This window comes from Neolamprologus multifasciatus, chromosome 8 (assembly GCF_963576455.1).
Source record: "Neolamprologus multifasciatus chromosome 8, fNeoMul1.2, whole genome shotgun sequence".
Classification (NCBI taxonomy): Eukaryota; Metazoa; Chordata; class Actinopteri; order Cichliformes; family Cichlidae; genus Neolamprologus; species Neolamprologus multifasciatus.
Window position 1 is genome coordinate 23,393,392 of NC_140446.1, and position 22,662 is coordinate 23,416,053.

At 41.1% G+C, this 22,662-nt stretch overlaps 1 protein-coding gene across 1 annotated transcript in view; it reads right to left on the reverse strand.

The window, feature by feature from the left end:
* Nucleotides 1–3,894: 3,894 nt before the first annotated feature.
* Nucleotides 3,895–22,662, reverse strand: part of pemt (phosphatidylethanolamine N-methyltransferase) — an 85,949-nt gene continuing 67,181 nt past the window's right edge. The window contains exons 6-7 of the mRNA XM_085171588.1: nucleotides 11,372–11,446; nucleotides 3,895–8,163 (exon numbers count right to left, since the gene is read on the reverse strand). Coding sequence (XP_085027714.1) covers nucleotides 8,109–8,163; nucleotides 11,372–11,446 — 130 coding nt within the window. The 3' untranslated portion in view covers nucleotides 3,895–8,108. The remainder of the gene's footprint in view (nucleotides 8,164–11,371; nucleotides 11,447–22,662) is intronic.

Consider the following 22,662-nt stretch of genomic DNA (forward strand, 5'->3'; position numbering starts at 1 on the left):
CATATTTATGCGCGAGGCTGACCCCGCCTCTTATCCGCGTCACAGCTCGGTGAGTACTCGGTGCCCAGTTGAGTGCAACGAAAAGCGGAGCAAACTCCCACCGGTGCGTAAGTCTGCCACTTCCAATTAAGATGGGGAGAGAGCGCCGGGAAACAGAACCAAACAGACCGTCCAAAAAACAGAACATTTGTAACAGTGCGGGGCAGGGCGGCGGGGTCTGTGCGTAACAGCCAAACTAAAAAAAAACTTCCAGCACTATTACCGAGTTAATAATTGACGCTTTTTTCCGGCGTTTAAAACCCGCTTTGGCACACTGTGTTAATAAACAGGCTGGACCTTAGACACCATTAAAGCAGAAAGCGGATACAGGTTCCTCTAGACTGAGCAGAGCAGGTCATGTTGACTGGAACATCATCATCTAAGGAGAAAAGGGAAAAAAGAAAAACATGCTGAGCAATAATCTAAAGTCTCCACAGCTGTTTACCCACCGCTGTCTTTTACAAACAAGGTCACATTCATTGATTTATTCATTCACATCTTCAGCAAGTCCAGCAGCTGCTGATTCATAATCACCATGCAGCAGCAGCAGCAGCTTGAACGGCTGATCGAGATGCTGCAGTTACTATGGAGACCGAAAGGGGGCACTCAGGGCACGACTTTCATCAAGGTGTCTGCCACGACTTACCTAAAAGGGAAAAGGGGGACAAAACTCAGCGTGGAGTAACTTTGCGTGTCTGTGCGCATGTGTCAACGTAAACGCAGTCTCCGTTTAGTTTCACAGCAAATGCAAAAGAAGGAATTCATCAAACCTTCGATGACCACACGCAGTCACCTGTCACTGTGAAAGTGTGCAGTCGAGGTGGCAACAATGATTTCTTCAGCGGTTCATAAAATTAGTCGTAAATAGTCGCAAAGTGGAAAGTGTGTATCTATGTTGGGGGTGAGGGTTTATTGGGCAAAACAGGAGACAGCAGTTGATTTTAATATTAGCTCACTGCTTCATTGTGTCTCATCCCGTCAGGTGTGGGGAATAACGCCCTGACTCGGTGACACAGATGTGGAAATGTGAGAACATCTGCTTGCACAGATATCAGATTCTTCTTCTTTTTCAGCTGCTCCGTTTGGGGGTCACAACAACAGATGATCATGCCTGCGCCTCACCCGGTCCCTCTGCGTGTCCATGAACCTCCTCTTTGTGCAGCAGCTCCATCTCCAACGTCATCTGTCCACTATATCCACTATCCCCCCTCTGCACATGTCCAACATGTTCAAATCTCAGTCTTGCCTCTTTAAAAAAATGTTTTAAAAATGAAGCAGTGCATCCTCAGCTAATGTCAAAATGAGCAGCAGGGTTCCATCGGGAGTAGCGTGCTCCATCAAAGTAAGTCAGTGCACCACTGACCAACAGTGATTTCCCAACTTCATCCTCGATGGAAGGAAATAACAACTGACTCATCACAGACGTGAGGGCTGTCCAGCTGGAAGCAGAGGGAGCCTGGACTTTTAGTCCCAGGGACAAATATCTGTGAACTTTCCAACTAAATAAAAGCTCATCCACCCCTTTTAGTTTTAGCTAATTTTGTGGTCAGATTTACGAAACAGTGACGGTGCAACCGAAGTAGATCTTTCCACCAAATGCTTTTCTCTACATAATAACAAATGCTGGATTTTGCTGTCAGATCTTTCCTGTGCACGGTGAAGAAAACTGGCTCAGCGTCTGCAGTTATGTTATGCAGAGCCATTCTGTTGTGGTGAAGGAGAAGGCAAAGCTGTTGATTTACTGATCTGTGTGTGCTTTCACCCTCATCTATGGCCAGAGGCTGTATAGACTTAAAGAATGAGATTATGGGTATAAGGAGTGGAAATGGGCCTCCTTTGATGGGATGTCTGGCCTCAGTCTTGGAGACGGAGTGAGGAAGTGGGTCATTAGGCAGCACGTCTGACTGTTTGGTCCGCCACAGTTAAAGGCATCTGACTAGCAGGCACATGTCCAGTGTGTGGGCACAGGGTGGGCCCGCCTCATTAATGAATCGATAATTACGATTAAGTAATGTAATGCAGCTGATTCTGAAAGGGCCAATCTAAATAATGACTTCTATGATTGGGCTTCTGCTTACATGTATGGGAGTCTGATAACACATATGTGACACAGAGGAATTTAATTGGTCCAAGGGTAGATGATGAATGACTGAGAAAGAGTGGGATCCTCCTGCTGCTCGATGTGTAGAGGAGGAACGCTCAGGAGTGCACTCCTGTGGTAACGTCTGCTACGAAGACCGTAATCGAGGAACCGAAAGGTCAGTGTTATAGGCTAATGTGACTAACATTAAGTGGCTCCTGTCTATCTGCTTTGTGGAAAACGAACAGATATGCAATACATTTAAAGAAAAGAGAGTGAAAGGCTAACAAGGCCAGTTAAACTGGAAAATCTGTCCAATCAAAATAGAAAAGTGGGAAAAGTACCATGGAAACAGATGCACACAGACTGATCAGACAGATCTGCTTCTTCCACATCGCTGGGAAGACAAACAGCGGCACACAGGTACACAAGAGGAGCAGCGAAAAGAGGAAAAACATGCAGCTTACACACTAAACAAACACATTTATGATATTTCCATAATGCTCCATTTTATTTGTTTCAACCCACGGCGCACGCGGCTTCTGATGTTTTCATAACTGCAGTGCATTCATTTGCATCTTCGTTGGACATTTATCTGAGAGTCGGGGTTGAAATTGGATGGAAATGTAGCTACTGACATTTGACAGCTATCACTTTTGCATTAAAGCCAAGCAATGAATCACCTTGGAGCCTGAATGAGAGATGAGCACATCCATTATGTGCTGATTGTGTTCAGCTAACAGAGTGTGACAGAGACACATTTAATCCTGAGCTGATACTAAAGTCCTGATATTATTATTTTTTTTCTTATCTGGTAACATGGAGTGGACTCGACTCGTTTTGGCCACCGTCATGGCAACTGATCCAGGAGTTCATCATCGGTATCCTTACATCTGTCCATTGCTGACTGTTTTATTTTGCACAACTCTTCCACGTTTGTGTGATTTTTTTCCTTCTTCATCTTTCTGCATCATCTCTTCAATGTCTTTGTACTCATCACAGTAGCATCAAACACGTTTAATGTGTTGAAAGCAGAAACAAAGTGTTTAATGGTAATCTCAAACTACAGAGTCACTCACTCAAAAGCTGCTACATTTCAGATATATATAAGCGTCCTCCTTAGATCATCAAGGCTAGTCTTTGATGATCCGCAAAAGAGCCACAGTGACCTTCTGCGTCCCATAATGTGGAATATTTCTGAGCCCTCCAGAGCATTTTGCAATTGTAAGAATGTGTACTTTTATCAGTGTGTTGTCCATTATAGTCACCTAATGGAAAAAAAGGCACAAAATGTACAGGCCTGCTCATAGGAGCTCTGAAACATTAAGAGGTGTCAGTGTCTGTGGTGCGATATTTAAAGAAGATAAAAATCAGACTCAAAGCAAGTCATTCAGGTTTTTGGTTCCATCACAGCTGCATTAACATCAAAGCAAAGAGAAAATTAATCAAAATAATTTCTATCTCTCCTACATGTGCGCTCCGGTAATGATAAGAGGTGGCATGTGAGAGCAGTGAACGGCAGACAGATAATGCCACTCCGAGGACGTCCAGCCGTGGATCGGGAAACGCAGAGAGGCAGTGGAAAAACAAACGGGGCAGACGGCGAGTGGGGTCGTCTGCCAGGCGGCTCGTAAAAGACGGCGACAGATGCACGCTACGTGGAAAGATTTTAGCTGATGATGGTAACACCAAATCATAGACCGCATTTCCATTTTTCATCTGAGGGAGAAAAAAAAGCCTCAAAGCAACACTCACATGGGTGTTGCTTTCAAAATGCAGAAAGTCACCTGTACACGTGATCACACACACAGACACACACACAAACACTACACAAATGTGCCTCTGCCTCACATAATCAGATATAATGGAAATGCACTTTGTGATGTAAGCTGCAAACAAATGCTTGAAGCATCTTAATATGTTCGTCGTGCCTGTTTTTGTTGTTAAAGCTCGAATCTCTGCAGCCGGGTGCTTTTGTATTTTCTTTCAGCTGCTGATAAAAATTAGGAAATAAGAATTCATTCTCCAGCCTTTTGGGGAAAATGTGATGGTGATTTTTTATTATTGTTAGAGCATTCTGTTAAGAGCTTGAAAAAAGGAGCTTACAGGCTGGAGGAAACGAGGAAGACTACAGAGAAGGTTCATGGATGGAGTGAAGGCATACAGAGGGTTGGTGTTACAATGAGGCTGCTCCCCTGAAGGACCAGCTGGAAGAAGATTATTCTGATTTAACCATTAAGTGAAACTCTTGAGATACATCGTTTCCTTTGTAATAGTGTTCTGAGCAGACCGGGTAGCGAGAAAACTCGCTAACCAGATGGGGACATTTTTGACCTCTGAGGACCACAGGTGTGATTATGTGCTGACGTTCACTGGATGTTTTCTCTTTTTCAAACCCTCATCTGTATATTGTAGAGACGGCTGTGTGGGAAAGTCCCAGCAGATCAGCAGTTTCTGCAGTACTCAGATCTGCCCATCTAGCACCAACAACCATGGCACATTCGCTTAGATCACCTTTCTTCCTCATTCTGATGCTCAGTTTGAACTTAAGCAGGTCATCTTGACCATATCTACATACCTAAAAGAAAAACTGTGATGCATCTTACTTCATTAAATAAAACTGTGACATCTAGTTTATGATCATTTGATTATTTGTACTACGTAGCTTAGCCAAAACCCAGCATCATAATGGTGACCTGGTGGATAGTAAGAGGATAAATGCTCAAAATACTTGTCACATGTTTAAATAATGGATTATAAAAGAATGAAACTGTCCATTTAAATAGTCGTAGGATTTGGATGAAAACACATTTTTAATGTGGCAGAAAGTAAGAGGAAAAAATTTTTTTTCACTGGGGCTGCTGCTGAGCACACCCTCAATGTGCCGATTGTTTGGCAGTGACATCTCTTAGCCTTAAAAAAGAAAAACCGTGTTACATAACGGCTATGAGATTTTTTTTTATTAGTATTTTCTTTGATAATGCCCACGATATTTCTCTCTTCCTTCAGTACAGTCACATTAGGCCACTGTCCAAAAAAGCTGCACTCCACAGTACTGACTGCAAAATGATGTCACCGTCCTGATGTAAGAAATAAAGAAAAGGAAAGATGCTAATTTGTTCAACACTTTAATTAATGGGTTTCCAAATTTATTTGTAGCACAGATTTCAGCTTAAGTGAACAGAAGTGAAATTGAGTGTATTGTACCCACATGATCACCAGTCTGTTTGGCTTTTCTTTCCACACGTGCTCATTAGTGATTTTTCAACTTTTTAAAAATTCACTTTTTTTTTGTCTGTCGTCAAAATGAGTGTTCCATGGTAACCTGATCAAACCCTAACTATAAGCTTTGTCAGAAAGTAAAGTTTGAAGCCAACTCTTAAAAGTAATCAGGGTGGCTGTCTGTCTAGAGCAGGGGTCCCCAACTCCAGGCCTCGAGGGCCGGTGTTCTGCAAGTTTTGCATCTCACCCTGGGTCTACACACCTGAATCAAATGATTAGTTCATTACCAGGCCTCTGGAGAACTGCAAGACATGTTGGAGAGGTAATTTAGCCATTTAAATCAGCTGTGCTGGATCACGGACACATCTAAAAGCTGCAGGACACCAGCCCTTGAGGCCTGGAGTTGGGGACCCCTGGTCTAGAGCTTTAGATCACCCATGTTTTGGAATAGCACAGAGTCCAAAACTCAGTAAGTGCAGAAACTTCCATCCTTTCAAATTCTTCTGCTTATTCAATTCAGGTTTGCTGTGTGGCTGGAGACTATACCATCTGTCATAGTCTGAGAGGTGGAGTACACCCAGGAATGGATGCCAGCCTGTCACGCAGTTAACTGAATCCCATGCATGTACATGGGGAGAACATGCCAGCTCCATACAGAAGTGCCCCAGCTAGTCAGATTTGAACCCACTGTAAAGTGACAGTGCTAACCACAGAACCACATCACTGAAGTTCAATCTTCAAGATCTGAGCAGTGAAAGCAGACTTGGATTGGACACTTGTCCCTGTAGTTTGCAGCTGTATAATCATTGCATTGTTTAGGAGCTAAACAATTTAAAGCATTGTTATACATATTCCCACATTCTCATCTGCCCTTTTGGAGACAGATATGCAAAGTCTTGCCTTAAGTGCTTCCATTAGTAGTCTGTATTTCTTGAAACACAAAGAGACCAATGCTTTGCACCCTGACTCATTCCTTTATTACATAAAACATTTCATTAGCATAAAGTAGCAGGCAGTGTGCATTGTTCACTTTGGAATGATTTGCATAGTTGCACTGTAAAGCCAGCAGTGAAATAGCTCCTCTGAAATTTGAAATGATTAACATAATAGAGTAAATACAGTACCATGCATCTTAACACTGAAACCGTCACACAGTGTGTGAAGCCACAGCAAATGCATATACATGTATATTTTTACTATAAAGTACGGATCAGTGGCCTTAAAATTTCATTTTTACTTTAACAGACATTGAAAATGTTCGTCTCAGTAGGTTTCAGAAATATTGTTTTTAAAAACAAGGTAGTTATCATGTTGGCTTTTGAGTGAACTCAGATTAAACTGGGACCTTGTTACACTGTGGTTTCAGTCTTGGCTAACACTTTAAAAATAAGCAATTTACATCATGTAATATCTAGAACAGTAAACTTCCTACAGGTAAAATTCACTCATTCAGACAGGAAAGCGCACAGACACACCTCTGTAGGACGATACACTTGGAGAGTTATAAAACAACAGGGGTCACTGGGACTTTTAATAATAATAATGTACAGTTGGAGATCTTAAACACAGATATAATTAAAAAGGTTATTCATGAATTTCTCCAGTCACTTCAAATGCATTTGAATTATACATTCTGACTCACCTGCATAATTCACTAGCACATCTCAACTGAGCAAAGCCCTCTGATATCCCTGCAGGACTGCCCCCTCTGTTTGCTGTTTTGATAGATGTAGATTATAAAAAAACATTGAATTCTTTGTCTGGCAGTTATGCATGTTGCACAAAGCGGTTGCAGCAGGTTTGTCCAGCACTATGCATCTGTAACATCTTATCTGTGAAAAGATTTCTGCGCTCCACCTGCCTTGAAGAATATTATGGCTTCCTGTTTTCTGCTGCTGATCTTTAATACACATACAGATAAATATGATGCAGCTGAGTGTTAAACATGTTGATAGGTCAAGCAGATTTGCCCTCTGGCAGTGCTGTGCAATACTGCAAGGTTTAGTATAGATCTGATACCAAGTACATACAGAGCCAGTATTGCTGATACTGATACCTTTAATTTATAAAGGCAGCTTATGTAGGCTGGAGCAGTGCGTCATGACTTAGGAGATGAATAATCATCATTTTGCAAATTCTAAACACATTTTAATGACCACAGTGATTTTTACTTTCCACAGTAACACAACAATAGACACCTTTCAGATTTTCATGTATTTTCAGACTGGGTTTTTTTGGAGAGCTGGAAGGTAAACGTGTCGTCTCTGAACCACTTCGGGTCAGCTTCTGTTGTTTAAATGCGCTATAGGTCCTAAATTAAACAGACATGACAGTCAACACTAAAAGGTTCAGACATGTTTCACAGTGCATGTTTGAGGTATATTTTTAATTTACAAAAAAAATAATTATTTAACACGATTAAGTGGGTTACACACTGAACTGTGGGGATAGAAGCAAATTATTAATCCGATACTAAACCAGCGTTTGAATCGATACCATCGATATTTGGATTTTCGAACTCAAAAGGATTCGTTCCTTTTTTAGCACATCTAAAGTATGTCAGTCATGTGACAGGATTAGAAAAAATCCTGCATGTAGATTCCCCTTTCACAAAATCACTTTTAACTAACAGAAAAACACACGGATCAGCAGTGGGGATGTTTCCTTCGTATCCATGGAGGAGGTCAAATAATGACTGAGGCTCTCAGTCTGTTCACACCGGAGGGAATCCTCCTCTGAACCCGAAATAGGACGTGTCCGGGGGAAATTATTCATGCTTGTGGCGCAGACTCCTCTCTCGATAGATCTGTTCGGTGAATGGTCTGCAAATACAGAAAAACAAACATGTAATGGGACAATAAATGAGCCTGGAAGGCTGTACCACTCCGTGCCAGGAGCGCACCTGTGTGTTGAACCGTGAGGGAGCTTGAGTATATGAGTGAATGATAGCAAGATGCCCTCGTCTCTCCACCACTCTGCTGCAGATGGATGCAGAACAAAACTTTGGAGTCCAAGAGCAAAACACAGTTTGAAGCATGTCTGTGGTACTAATGGCTAACACAAGAATCAGAATCGGTGGACACGCTTAAAGAATTTGTGTATCGTGAACATTTTATAACATGATGTAACATATTGGGACACTGCCTCTTGGTCTCAATGTGTCGTTGCAATCAAGTTTACTGGCAAAAGGAATCATATCCATCCCATTAATGAGGCACACCTTGCTAGTACTGGGTTAGACCTGTTTTACCTTCATTCTTCATTGTATAGCTCCTACAAGGACTGCAGCATCACACAGAAACACACAGCGGCTCCAGATTTGTCAACTGCACACCAATAATGCAAATCTCCCAATGCACCAACTGTTTATGCAAGGCAGGATGGATCCATGCTTACATATAGTTTACCCTAAACCCTGGCCCTTTGGTGAAGTCATGCAATGCAGGCTTACTTTCCTGCTCTGAGCTAACCGGAGTGTCACCCTCCTCCTATAGCCCATCTCCTTAATGGTTCAACACGCTGTCCATTCAGAGATGTTCTTCTGCATCTCTTGGTAGTAACAAGTGGTTATTTGAGCATACACAAAGCAGTCTGGCCATTCTCCTCTGACCTCTGGCATCAACAGGTCAGAGAACTGCTGCTCACTGGATATTTTCTGTGCTCTTCTAGACCATTTTCTGTAAACTCTACTGATGGTTGTGTGGGAAAACCCCAGCAGATCAGCGGTTCGTGCTAATCTACTAACACCAACAACCATGGCAGAGTCAGCACCATTGAAATCACATTCCATCCCCGTTATGAACCTCGGGACGCATTTGGAACCATGCTGTCATGTGACTGGCTGAGATATTAGTTAATGGTTAGTTAAACTGTGTCTCTAGCATGGTGACTACTGAGTATATCATTAAAGCGAGGAAATAAGGAACTGAAGTATGATAAAAGTGAAAAAACTAAATGCACAGCGCAGCTTTTTAGGAGTACTCTACAGAGCTCCTGTAGTACTGGATGTCACAGCATCTTTATTAAACATTTAAATGCTTACGCTTCACATTGTTAAGTAACTTTTTGTTACCCTGCTGACTTTCAGAGCACCCAGCCTGTGGATCTACCACCATGGCCAGTCATCAGTTTCTCGCTTTTCAGGAAAGTCCATCTCAGCTCTTGCCTGGGTGGAGTCATAGTAATATAATAAACTGTGCCTAAGAATAGATGAAACAGTGTCGTTTCATCCTGGTGTGAGCTTTCACCGCCACACTATTTGTATCATGAAGATGGCGATTACGAGCTAAAACAAATCCAAGACGCTCTCTGAACTCACTTGACACCAGTTTCCATTCCCTGCATGGCATCAATCCCACCGCTACTTTTACCAATTCCAGTCACCGTGTGAGGTAGAATCCAAGCAGACACCCTGCTCTCCACGTATAGTTTAAACAAATGAGATCATCCTGAATCTATTCCAGCAGCGAAACACAAATATAGCACATGAATCCCAGTCGCAGTGTGTGGTAAAATCTGGCACCTGCCTATCCTTCAATTCACAGGTTCAAGCTAAGTGAGACAACGATGGATCAGTGTTGCTGGATGTAAATCTGTGCGCTCATGCACAGCTTGTGTTCAATGCCTGACACTTTCGGAAAAGCATGCCTCCGACTCGGCCAGGGTTAAAAATCTATTTTTAGACTTTCATTTTACTCAGTGGAGATTTATTTGGTATATTGAGGCTACTCAGAAACGCTCAGCTAGACAAGGATAGCAGAATCATTTCTTGCAATCGCTGGGTGAGTTGTGCTGCAGAAGAAGTTGTCCATGAGAAGCAGTGAAGGAAAAAAGTTATAAACCAATCCAAGTTTTGTTGGATTGGTGAGATAGAGCAGGATCTTTTCACATCATGGTGATGCCACATACATACATTAAGTGGGCCGGCCAGTGAAAAATCCCCTTTCTGTTTAATGTAAATAAGTTTAACTGCATATTTAATCCCAGGGATATATTAATATTTCAATAATATATTAATATTATTTATTTATAAAACTATTTTCATACATTGTAAAACAAAGACATTTCTATAGTATACTGATAAATACACAGGAACTCTGTAATTAATACTTCTGTGTGGATTTAACTGTATGGGTTGAACAGCTACATGCAATATTCTGATATTCCAGAATTTCTGATGCTAGAAAAAGTAACACTGTTACCATCTACATCCTCAGAACCTGATTGCATTTTTTGTAAGTGGAGGCTTTCCAGTTATGTTGCTGTTATTCCCTGTATCCCATATGTTTCTGATTCTTGTTTTTAATCAACAAATGTAATTTTCAGTCTTTTCTAAAAGCTGCTGATGTGACACGTGTCATGAGTAAAAACACCAGACCTTCAGGATCCTGTGTTATAATCTGTGTGACTCAGCAAATGCAGGTTGACTGCTGAATAAGTCTGTGCTGAAACAATACTTAAGTTTATTTGCATATTTTTCACATTATCATTCAGCCTTCATTTTTTGACCAGAAAGGTTTTTTTGATCCATGCCCTCTCCTCCTTCTGGTTATCTGCATATTAGAGTCTAGCGCCCATGACTCATAAGTCTCTGCTTTTTTCCTCCAGGTGTCTCTAGTTTGGTTTAATGAGCTGGAAACCAATAAAAAAGGGAGCAGGAAGTTGTTTTCTTCCCTCCTCCACCTTCTAGCCACTACAGCTGCAGTTCTGGTTTTTGTTTTATAACTGATGAATCAAGTCAGTGTATTTGCACATCTTTTTTTTCTTATTTCTTTTGTATGGTGAGTGAATTACTGTTACAGGTCTTTTAGATGTTACTAAATGTTAGGGGTCTTGAATCTCTTTGGCTCTTGTTGGTTTTTTGGATTTTATAAGACCTCATTTGTAGCGAGCATTTCTGGGGGCTGTAACCTACAGTTATTATTTAAGGTTATTTTCAGTTGTCACATGTTGCCCTCACTAAACCCATATATAAATGATTTTAACAACAAATGTGATTTAATGACAAATGAGAGATTTAGAAAGACTTACCCTTCAAAGCTTATTGCCACCTTATATGCCACGGCCACTATGGCAGTAAGAACTAGACCGACAGGACTGGCACCACTGCAGACAGAGGGGGAAAATGACTTCGTTAGAAGGGTCTAGTTACATATGCTATATACACTAGACCACAGGTGTCAAACTCCAGGCCTCGAGGGCCGGTGTCCTGCAGGTTTTAGATGTGTCCTTGATCCAACACAGGTGACTTAAATGGCTAAATTACCTCCTCAACATGTCTTGAAGTTCTCCAGAGGCCTGGTAATGAACTCATCATTCGATTCAGGTGTGTTGACCCAGGGTGATATCTAAAGCCTGCAGGACACCGGCCCTCGAGGCCTGGAGTTTGACACCCCTGCACTAGACCATTTCTCAGCAAAGTATCCATTACATGCAGTGTAATGTCATTCATTACCTAACACCCCCCCCCCCCCCCCCCCCCGCCCCCAAAACATTCATTCTCTTCCGCTTATCCTTCTCAGGGTTGTGATGGGGGTCTGAAGCCTATCCCAGCTGTCTTAGGGCGAGAGGCAGGGTACAACCTGGACAGGTTGCCAATCTGTCGTAGGACCAACATACAGAGACAGACAACCATGGGCCATTTTGAGTTACCAATTAACCTATCCCCACTAACTGCATGTCTTCGGACTGTGGGAGGAAGCAGGAGTACCCGGACAGAACCCATGCAAACACGGGGAGAACATGCAAACTCCATGCATGGCCCTGGCATGATGGTGGAAGTGGAAACTCAGGACCTTCTTGCTCTGAGGCAACAGTTCTAACCACTGTGCTACCCTTATGCTTTAAAAAAAGAAAGAAAGAAACAGCCACACAGGTCGAGGCACTGGTTGGGGACTATCTGGAAACCACTGATCGCCAGAGAAACATGTATTCCACAACTGGATGGTAAGTGGTAGGTTGCTGGCAGTCACTGTGAACTCAGTTACTAAAGGCCCATGGATTAATCTATGCAAATTACAGTGACAGCAGCAATATGCTACCTACCCAAGCAATTACAAAGAGGTTTTTGGTGTCACATAAACACTAACGGTCAACAACCTCCAGCAACCACTTGCAAACTAGTTGGGGAATACTGGTCACCAGGAAAATCCTAGGATAGCAGACTGCTCTCTAGGCATATGTGACTGATTTCACTAAATAAACATTTCCCACAAAAAAGATGTGCAGGGTGGGCCATTTATATGGATACAACATAATAAAATGGGAATGGTTGGAGATATTAAAGTCCTGTTTGTGGCACATTAGTATATGTGAGGGGGCAAACTCCTCAAGATGGGTGGTGACCATGGTGCCCATTTAGAAGTCGGCCATCTTGGATACAACTTTCTTTTGTGCTGAAGCTGGCACATTCCCTGAGTTTTTCCAGCAAGATGGTGCACCACCACATTATGGGTGCCAGGTCCGAGCATTCCTAGATGAACAGTTTCCTGAAAGTGGATTCGTCGTCGTGGGCCAGTTGAATGGCCCCAAGGTCTCCCGATCTGACCCCCTTTGACTTTTATCTTTGGAGTCATCTGAAGGCAATTGTCTATGGTGTGAAGATACGAGATGTGCAGCACCTGAAACTACAGATACTGGATGCCTGTGCTGGCATTTCTCCTGCGGTGTTGCTATCAGTGTGTGAAAAGTGGGAGAAGAGGGTTGCATTGACAATCCAACACAATGGGCAGCACATTGAACACATTTTATAAGTGGGCAGAAACTTGTAAATAACTCATGAAAGAATAAAGTTACATTGAAACCAAGCACACCATTGTTTTTCTTGTGACATTACCAATAAGTTTGATGTGTCACATGGCCCTCTTCCTATTGAAAAAAACAAAAGTTGTATCCAAGATGGCCGACTTCTAAATGGCCACCATGGTCACCACCCATCTTGAGGAGTTTGCCCCCTCACATATACTAATGTGCCACAAACAGGACTTTAATATCACCAACCATTCCCATGTTATTACGGTGTATCCATATAAATGGCCCACCCTGTAGAAGCTTTTTCAGCCGTTTTCCAATTAGCACTGTTTTCACACAGTGCTAACAGCTACAGCATGGCGATGAGCAGCTCAGTGTAATGCTGTACGCCAAGCGTTTATTCGGGTTCCTGACAGCTGAGAAACATTCAACTGTTCCTTTTCATCCAGCTGTACAATTACACTGTGGAGCTGGAAAAATGCCAACCATCGTATCCTATTTATACAGGTGGAAAACAAGAGTGGAGGAATTAAAATATAGACAACTTAAATGAATGAGTGACATGTATTTTACTTTTTATTGTAGCATTCTACCTTCTATTAGTCTTTTTTACGCTAATAACTCAGAAAGCACCTGTATGTGTCTGAGGAGCTACGCCTTACTCACAAGCCATCTGTGGGTGGGCATCAGAAACAGCAATCTTACACTCACTCGAAACTCTGACCTACATATATCTGATCAGGAAGTGGCACAGTGACATGCATTCATTGTATGTTAAAGGTGCTTTTGCACAGTAGCACATGCAGTCTTGCATAAGAGGAGGAAAAGCAGCGGGCATATTTAAGCAAAGACCTGAGTGGTGACGTAAAACACCTCTCATGAGGCACAGCAATCTGAATAAGAAAAAGCTAGTGACAAGCTAGAGCGCTGCCATTATATTCACTGTTAGTGTGTGTTGCAGAGCATTTTTGTTCTTTGAATTTGACACTTCACACAATTGATTTACATTTTTGACACACCGTCTATTGAAGCTTACCATTCAAAGACTTGTTTGCCATTAGGATAAAGAAAAAGGTTAATCAGAATCAATCAGAGCAGGACACGGGGGCAGCTGAACTTGACTTACTGAACAGGCTTATGAAACTATCCACCCTGACCTAGATAAATGGGCAGTAATAAATTCAGTGCTTTCCCAGACTTTTTCAAATGCAAGACCATGACAAAGGACACTGCACTGGCTCTCTATCTAAAAAACTCAAAATGAAAGAAGAGGAAATTTGTCCTTCAGCTTCAATATGCCACATTTGAACTTTAACTAATTTTAAATCATACAGCCATTCAGTACTCAGTAACCTGTTGCCTTTTTAATGTCAGTATTGTAAGCTTTTTACATTTTGCAGGTAATAACACTTATACAAGTTATCTAAGGGGGGACATTACTGTTTTACACATACCAGTTTGAGACACACATAATCTATCACATCTGGGAACCGTGTGAATGTGTTTGACGTGGTGAGGAGGGTGAGATGAGGTGCCTCAATGAGGAGACATGACGTTGACAAGATATCTGAATAGGTTTGTGTCTGTGGTATCAAACTGAAAGACATGCACAGCAAATCCTTTAACTTTTCAAATATGACACGGGACCTCTCTGTACCCAACTTCTTATTCTTCTTTTTTTTTGGGGGGGGGGGGGGGGTGACTTGGATTACAAGTTAACACCCCGAGCCTCTGAAGTTTAGAGTCTCAGTCACACAGACCTAGACCGGTTTGTGACCTCTGGCAATCTCCAGCTAATAAGGTAAAATGTCTATTTCCCTTTTTTTTTTTTCAGTAGTTGCTGGCAGTCCAAAGGTGAGATTGGTGAGAAGGTACACACCAAAAAGCTTCCTGTGATTGCTTTGATTGCTAAAAGATTAGTTTGGTCGCCCATAGTTTGCATGGAAGATGTTTATGTAAAATGACTTTTGAGTAAAAGTTGTGCCTTATTTCTGTAGCCAACATTTTAAAATGCACAACTTTTACTTTGAAGGTGAAAGGTTTCTTGAATGTGTTGCATTTTTTACAATTCCCCCACCACTTGGTGAGAAGTTTGTACTTGAAGACAAGTTGGCATCTTTCTTGCAAACTACTGACAAATGCTGAAAACTGCTAGCTATCGGCAGGGATGGTTTTGATGCAGCACAATTTAAATCTCTGTAACCAACTTTACACTCATGACACTTCCAGCAACCTCAGAGTCCACAGAAGACACACTTTTCCCTCAGTGTGCTAGGGTCAATAACCAGTCTTTAGGTCTACTTGACAAAGGTTTTAGTAATCAGTTTGCCAGCAACCTCCAGCAACTACTCACCTGGGAGATGCACATGTTTCACTAGTTATGGTAAATGGTAAATGGACTGGTTCTTATATAGCGCTTTTCTACTCTTCTGAGCACTCAAAGCGCTTTATACACCCATTCGCACAAGCACATTGTTCTAAGTGCTTTCTGAGTAACATTCACACACATTCATACTCCGATGGATGCATTGGAGAGCAATTTGGGGTTAATATCTTGCCCAAGGATATTTGGCATGCAGACTAGGGGAAACCAGGAATCTAACCACCAACCTTCCGATCAGTAGATGACTGAGCTACAGCCACCCCAGTTGCTGGGTGCAGTCTTGGCACCTTGTCAGTGTCAATATAACCTTAACCCCAATTCTCACCCTGTGCAATCAGAATATGTAATTTCTGTTGCTATTAAATTGATTTCAAGTCTTGGCAATCAGAAACAAAGAGAGTAATTATACATCAAACATGCAGCAAAAATTATTTAAATTTTTACAAAAAAGGCTGTTTTGCCTTTCTCCAAAATATAAGGGTAGGTAGAGTCGGTTATTCACTAATCATTAAGTCAGCCAGCGATTCCTAGCATCTCCAGTCTGCATATCAAAGTGTGGTCTAATAGCAAACCCCAATTAATACTGGGACTGGAGAAGCACGTCTGAAGTGATAAGACTGCTGAAAGAGGCCAACACCGTCAGAAAACATGTTTATCACAAAAAGATGAAGATGAAGGCAGCAAAATTGTTTAGTTAGGTTGGCAGCACAAACAGACACTCTAGTGATCCAGTGATGTGCAAATCATGAACGAATCACTCACAATATATATTTGACACATTTGAGGAAAATACTAATAAAATAAAATAAAATAAAATAAAATAAAATAAAATAAAATAAAATAAAATAAAATAAAATAAAATAAAATAAATGTTCCCTTTAGAAATCTTCATTTTTTTTGCTCTATAAAAGTAGTTGTTTTTCTTTTTCAATCACTCATCTTAGCAGTAGGATTTACATGAAAGGAGAAACGAATTAAGTTTGAGTGAAAATGTAAATTTTTTGCACTCTCCTATAAGGGAAAATATGGATGTGGGGCATAGCCACATTACATGTGTTGTATGTTAGTCATTAATAGTAGTAACCCAGTAAGGTTTATGTTGTATGCTTAATGGAAGATGATGAGAGCAACAACAGCTCTCCCGTGACTTTAAATTTCTGTGTCAGTTTAGTAATAACTGGGATTACATTTGATTCACATCTTTCCCCAGCTTCAAATTTGACGCACGACACTGGCTTCTGTGAGGCCCACTGATTGCGACAGACCAATCTGACATGGTGAGTTAGTAGACCTTGTGTAAATTTCTATTTAACACTGACCCATATAACAAACTTTCATAATTACAAACAAACCCCCCCAAAACTCCTCATGCCACACTGGAACATCATCGCCATTTATTGGTATGACGCAGTGTTATATTCATCCCATTTTTGTGATTGAAACTGCTCTAGAAAAAGAAGCAGGATATTTCTTATTAGTAGTTCATGACCTTTTAGCTGTCTGGCTTCCTATTCTGAGACAGAATGTTAGAGGATTTATATGAAACAATGGTGATCTCTGAAGCATACGATTCAATGAGACAGCAGTTGTCAGTTTGCTGTGAGTTAAATGTCTGAATAAATGAATGCTATATTTGAATAATCGCAGCATTTTATATTCAGTCCATCTGTAAGTCTCGCTCGACATGCTGTTAGCTAAATCTCATTGGAAGTATTGTTTATGAATATGAATGTGCACAGTCTGTGTGAGCGATTCCATATGTGCTCTGTGTATGAAGCAGGCTGCAGACGTGCTAATCCTTCTTTGGCATAAGCTTGGACAACCCTTTGTAGTCCTAAAAGTTAGCGTTTCTTTTAAAAAAAAGAATAAATTTAAATGTAAAAGAAAAACAACAACTTGCTCCTCAGCTCATGGTTGAGGAAGAAGTAAAAGTATTAGTACTTTGCTATAAAAACTGTAACATGAATAAGATGTAACTGATAGACTACATGTGTATTATACAGTTTGCACTGAACATGAAACCTTTAGTCTGCAGGAATATTTAGGTCACACACTCATCTCTCTGGCTCTCATTGATTTTCATTGGCAGACACTGTTCCTGGATAGACCTCAGCCTGGGAAAAATATGGGTTAATGAGTATTGATCTAGGAATAGGCTACTTAGCTAGTCACTGAGTAATGTGGCTGCAATCGACGTCAAGATGTCAACAAAGGCTGATTTTATTTTTGAAATATGGGTTACTATAACAAATAAACTATATTACATTCAGGTTAGCAGCTTTGTGAAGCTCCTTCATAGTCAAGTTATACAAAGAGAACATTTCACAACTTGATTTTTTTGCTGACCACTGTTAAACAACAGAAAAAGGATGTGCTAACTATCAGGCGTATGACTGAAAAAAAGATTTGTAATGTGGTGATATTTGGTGGTCCCATACAAACATGAGAGACTTACAAAGCCAGTGATGACTGTCAAAAAACCTTGGGTTGAACTCCTCTAAATAGAAATCTGAAATGGGATCCAGTACTCTACAGTACCTACATCAAGTCACAACAGATGTACGAGAGCAGTTTGTTGTGGTGGTGACCTTTGAAGGACAGGTGTTCTAACATGCTGTGAATGACAAAGCTATCATGTTTACTTTCAGCACATTGCTACCTTAGCTTAAGTATGTAGCATGATAATATTTGCTAATTAGCATTGTTTTGCTATCTGGCTGTAAATCAAAATTTCAAGTGTTAACAAGAATATTAATATTAACATTTCATCCTATTTCATCCTGATGAAGGCAGACTGCTGGGACGTCTGTGGCATCGTGCTTGTGTATGCACATGAACACTCCAGTTAGCAAACATGCTAAAATCTCTGCATTCAAGTGTGGTCACCATTATTGGGTAATGTATTACACATTACTAATTACTTACTTAATTACTCTCTGGAGAAAGTAAATCTACTCGTTACATTACTTTCTTGTCACTCTGTAAAATTACATGAAACCTGCTGTCACACAATTACCAGTTAACTCTATAAATCAGAGGCTACAGTTCCAAACTCCAGTCTGTGGATGGACTCGGGAAACTAAGCTAAATCAGCTTAATTGGTATCTTAGCATTATAACCTCTCAGCCAAATCAGGTCTCTGAAAACAAACAAACAAATGAACCAAAAAAACAACAAAAAAATATATAATTAACCATAATGGTAAACATGAGTTTTAACAATTCACAGCATATTTGAGCAACTCATAGAATTAAAAATACACTTTAGATGTCTGAGCAAAAATTTCGAGATGAGGAGAAAAAAGTGAATGTCAGAGTCTGTGTGTCTCTCTGGGTCCAATTTATACTATAATCTGACCTAAAATAGCCATTTAAAAAAAGCTTAGCACTGACCATCCACTTATATACTTCATAGCCTTATTACAGATCACCGGAGGACATCAAAATCAAGTACCATGTTGGGCTGGAATTCTGTAAAACACCCAAGCAGTAATTGGTATAACCTTTGAAGAAATTAGGAGAACAGAAAACATCCTCCAGTCTCAGGTATAGCCGGTTGATGACGACATTGTGCAATTTATACGTAAAACACTGACATGTGGGTTTAAAGGAAAGATTCACAGAGGTTACAGCTTGAGCAAAAATCTAGTGAGTCAGCCAGTCACACAATATCACCATTTTAATTGAACAGCACCTTAAAATGGTGCAATTATCTTACCTATGATTGACAGCTCATGTGGAGGTGGGAGATAACAGAAATGTTTATTTGGCACATTCTCCTCTCTACATAATAAGAAAGAGAAGCATTCTTAATGGGATATTGCACTTCCATGAGTATCATCTCTGATAAGTCTTTATCAGGTCATTTCTTTGAAGCAGATACGACGCATATGTAGATGAAAGATTTATTAAAGCAAATGAAAGTGACAAAGGTGTCACTTCACATCATAAATTCTTCAAGAATTTTATATTATGTGGAAATGGCTTTTAGTGGATCAATAATACCTTTAGAAATATAATACAGTGCTTCTGGACAGTATTCACAGTGCTTCATTTGTTCCATATTTTATTATGTAACAGTCTTCTTCCAAAATGGATTAAATTCATTTTTCACCTTGAATTCTATGCCCAATATCCACCAAAGTGAAAAAAGCTAGTATTGGTTTTCTTACAAATTTATCAAAAATAAAAAACAACAATATAACAAGTAGATAGCCATTGACAGCCTTTATAACATTACACATAAAACTGAGCTCAAGTGCTTGATGTGCATGTGAGTCCGTCTGTGGCAAATTCAGTTGATTGGACATGATTTGAAAATGCTCAGACTTGTCTATATAAGGTGCCATAGTTGACAGAGCATGTCAGAGTGCAAACCAAGCCATCAAATCCAAGGAATTGACTGTTGACCCCTGAGAGATTATATCGAGGCACAGGTGTGGGTAAGGGTATAGAAAACTTAATACAGCACTGAAGGTCCCCCAATGGTCAAAGTGGCCTCTATCATCTGTAGACGGAAGAAGTTTGGAATCATCAGAACTTTTCCCAAAGCTGGCTGCTCAGCCAATCTGAGTGATCAGGAGCCACAGGCAGAGATGTGACCAAGAACCTGATGGTCACTCTGACAAAGCTCCAGCATTGCTCTGGGGAGAGAGGACCACCTTTCAAAGGGACAACCATTTCTGCAGAACTCTATTGATCAGACAATGGGCAAAGTGGCCAAATGGAAGCTATTCCTCAGTAAAAGGCACATGGAAGCTCACCTGGATTTTGCCAGAAGATACCTAAAGGACTCCAAGACCATGAGAAACAAAATTCTCTGCTCTGATGAAACAAACATCTTTGGCCTGAATGCCAAGTGGCATGTCTGGAGGAAACCAGACACCACTCGTCACCTGTTCCTACAGTGAAGCATGGTGGTGGAAGTATCATGCTGTGGGGATGTTTTTAGGCAGTACAACCTGGGAGACTAGTCACAGCTGCAGGAAAGAGGAATTCAGCAATGTACAGAGACATCCTTAATGACAACTTGGCCCAGAGCACTCTGAACCTCAAATCCTAAGCACACAGCCAAGATAACAAAGGAGTGGATTTGGGACCACTCTGCTGAAGATCCTTGAGTAGTCCAGGCAGAGTCCAGAGTGGAAACCCAATTAAATATCTTGTGAGAAATCTAAAAATGGCTGCACACAAATGTTGTCCATCTAATCTGATGGAGCTTAAAGCAGTTCAAAGAAAAATGAGAGAAACTACCCAGAAATGGGTGCACCAAGCATCATGCTCATAGAGGCTGTAATATCTGCCAAAGGTGCTTCAAAAAACTATTGTTCAATTCTGTCAATACTTATTAATGTGTGTAAATTTGCAAGAATTTCAAGCAAAAGTATTTCACTTCATGGAGTATGGAGTGTGCAGACTTTTTAGGTGAAAATAAATGTAATCCATTGTGGAATAAGGCTTTGACATGACAAATGTGGAATATGTGAAGTGCTGTGAATACTGTCTGGATGCACTGTACATTATCACTGAGATAGAAAGATAAAACCATCAGCCATCTGCGTATTTTATCTCCCTTTCTTTATCTTCACATTGAAACTTGATAAATCAGCTGCAATAACCCTTTCCAACACTATTTGAGTAGGCTGAGGAATACAAGCATAGATCTAGGCTGTTCCATTGTATTGATTTATGCTGGATAGTCTTCTGTACTGAGTGCCCCACTTGTTGAATGCTGCTCAGCACCCTAATTTTTAGATGAAAGTCTGTATGTCTGATCGAGCCATTTGTTGAACCACCTGCACTCTCTGTTCACATTTATTGGTCTTTCTTTTTGCCAAACAGTGGATGATTCATAAGTTATTGCCAATAGATCCCGTTCTTTCTTTCTCAGCCTCATTTTTATATTCTTCACCAATGCTTCAATGCTCAGTTTATGTCTCATATTTAAAAAAAAAACAAACAAAAACAAAAAACAACTCCCTCTATTCTGAATGGCATGAACTATGATTGAAATGACACACAGTGGTAGCTAACAGCTGGTTGGAAAAATGTCTTTTGTCCAAACTGCAGGAGGTTGCAGGCTGTCCTGGGATAAAATGGGTCACAAAGAGAGTGCAAACTGACAGTGTCCTGATCGCTGTGGTTACCTGTAGTCTACATGGAAGTTGCCGAAAGGTCTACGAGCGCTCACTAACTTACCACGGAGCAAAAAATGGAAACCATTTGCTTTCCAAGTAAAACTTGTGCTTCACTACTGAAGCACAAGGCCTCCTCCGAGAGCCAGTCTTCTTTGGCTCTCGGAGGAGGCGGACACACTTTTTCTCCTCTCCCTTATCTTCCCTGCTTATGTCCTTGTCTAGTCTCGTGGTTTTTTTGTATTTTCCCTGGAACATTCTCTCACAGTCTGTTCTCTAAAACCTAAAAGAGGAATTATGGATTGAATCAACTGGTCCCTGAATGCAATTGACACCCCTTTCTCAACGAGAAGTTTGGGCTTGGGTGAGCCTGAGTGCTGAAGATATCTACCTATTTGGAACCATGGTAACAGGGTTCTGGCGGATCGGAGCTGGCTTGGCCCTGACTTATCGAAGAATTAAGAAAGCGGAACCGGCTGTTCAAACCCCCACAAGGCTGCCCGCTGGGATTGGAACGATGGGAGAGGCGTGAGTTTCTCAAAATGGGCTCATTGAGTCAGCACGGATAAGATCTTGGAGAGGCTACGGCTGCTGTGAATACTCAGAATAAGATCTCTGACTGCAGACTGGATACATCTCGGAAGGGCTAGCCCGGAATAACATCTCTGGGCGCAAAATTGGATGACATCTCGGGGAGGCACACTGCCGTGAGTTCTCTGAAATCGGCTCCTTGAGCACAAGAAATGACAACATCACAGAACGCAAGTATGGCGAAGCTCGCGGCTCTCCAACGGGAGATTAAGAGACCAGTGTTGGACTGTAGAACTGCTTTGAAATTCATATGAGCTGTTCGCACTAAAGTAAAAAAATAACATCACTTCATGTGGATACCCTCTCGGCGCCAGCTACAAGGCCGGAGCTGAACAAAACACCCTGATAACGACTGTGTTTAGTCTGTTCCTTCCCATTCCATGCAAGGCCACCTGGGTTGGCTGGAAGACTGTTTACTTAGCCTGGCAGGGCGAAGGACACTGTCTCAGCTGAACTATGGAAACG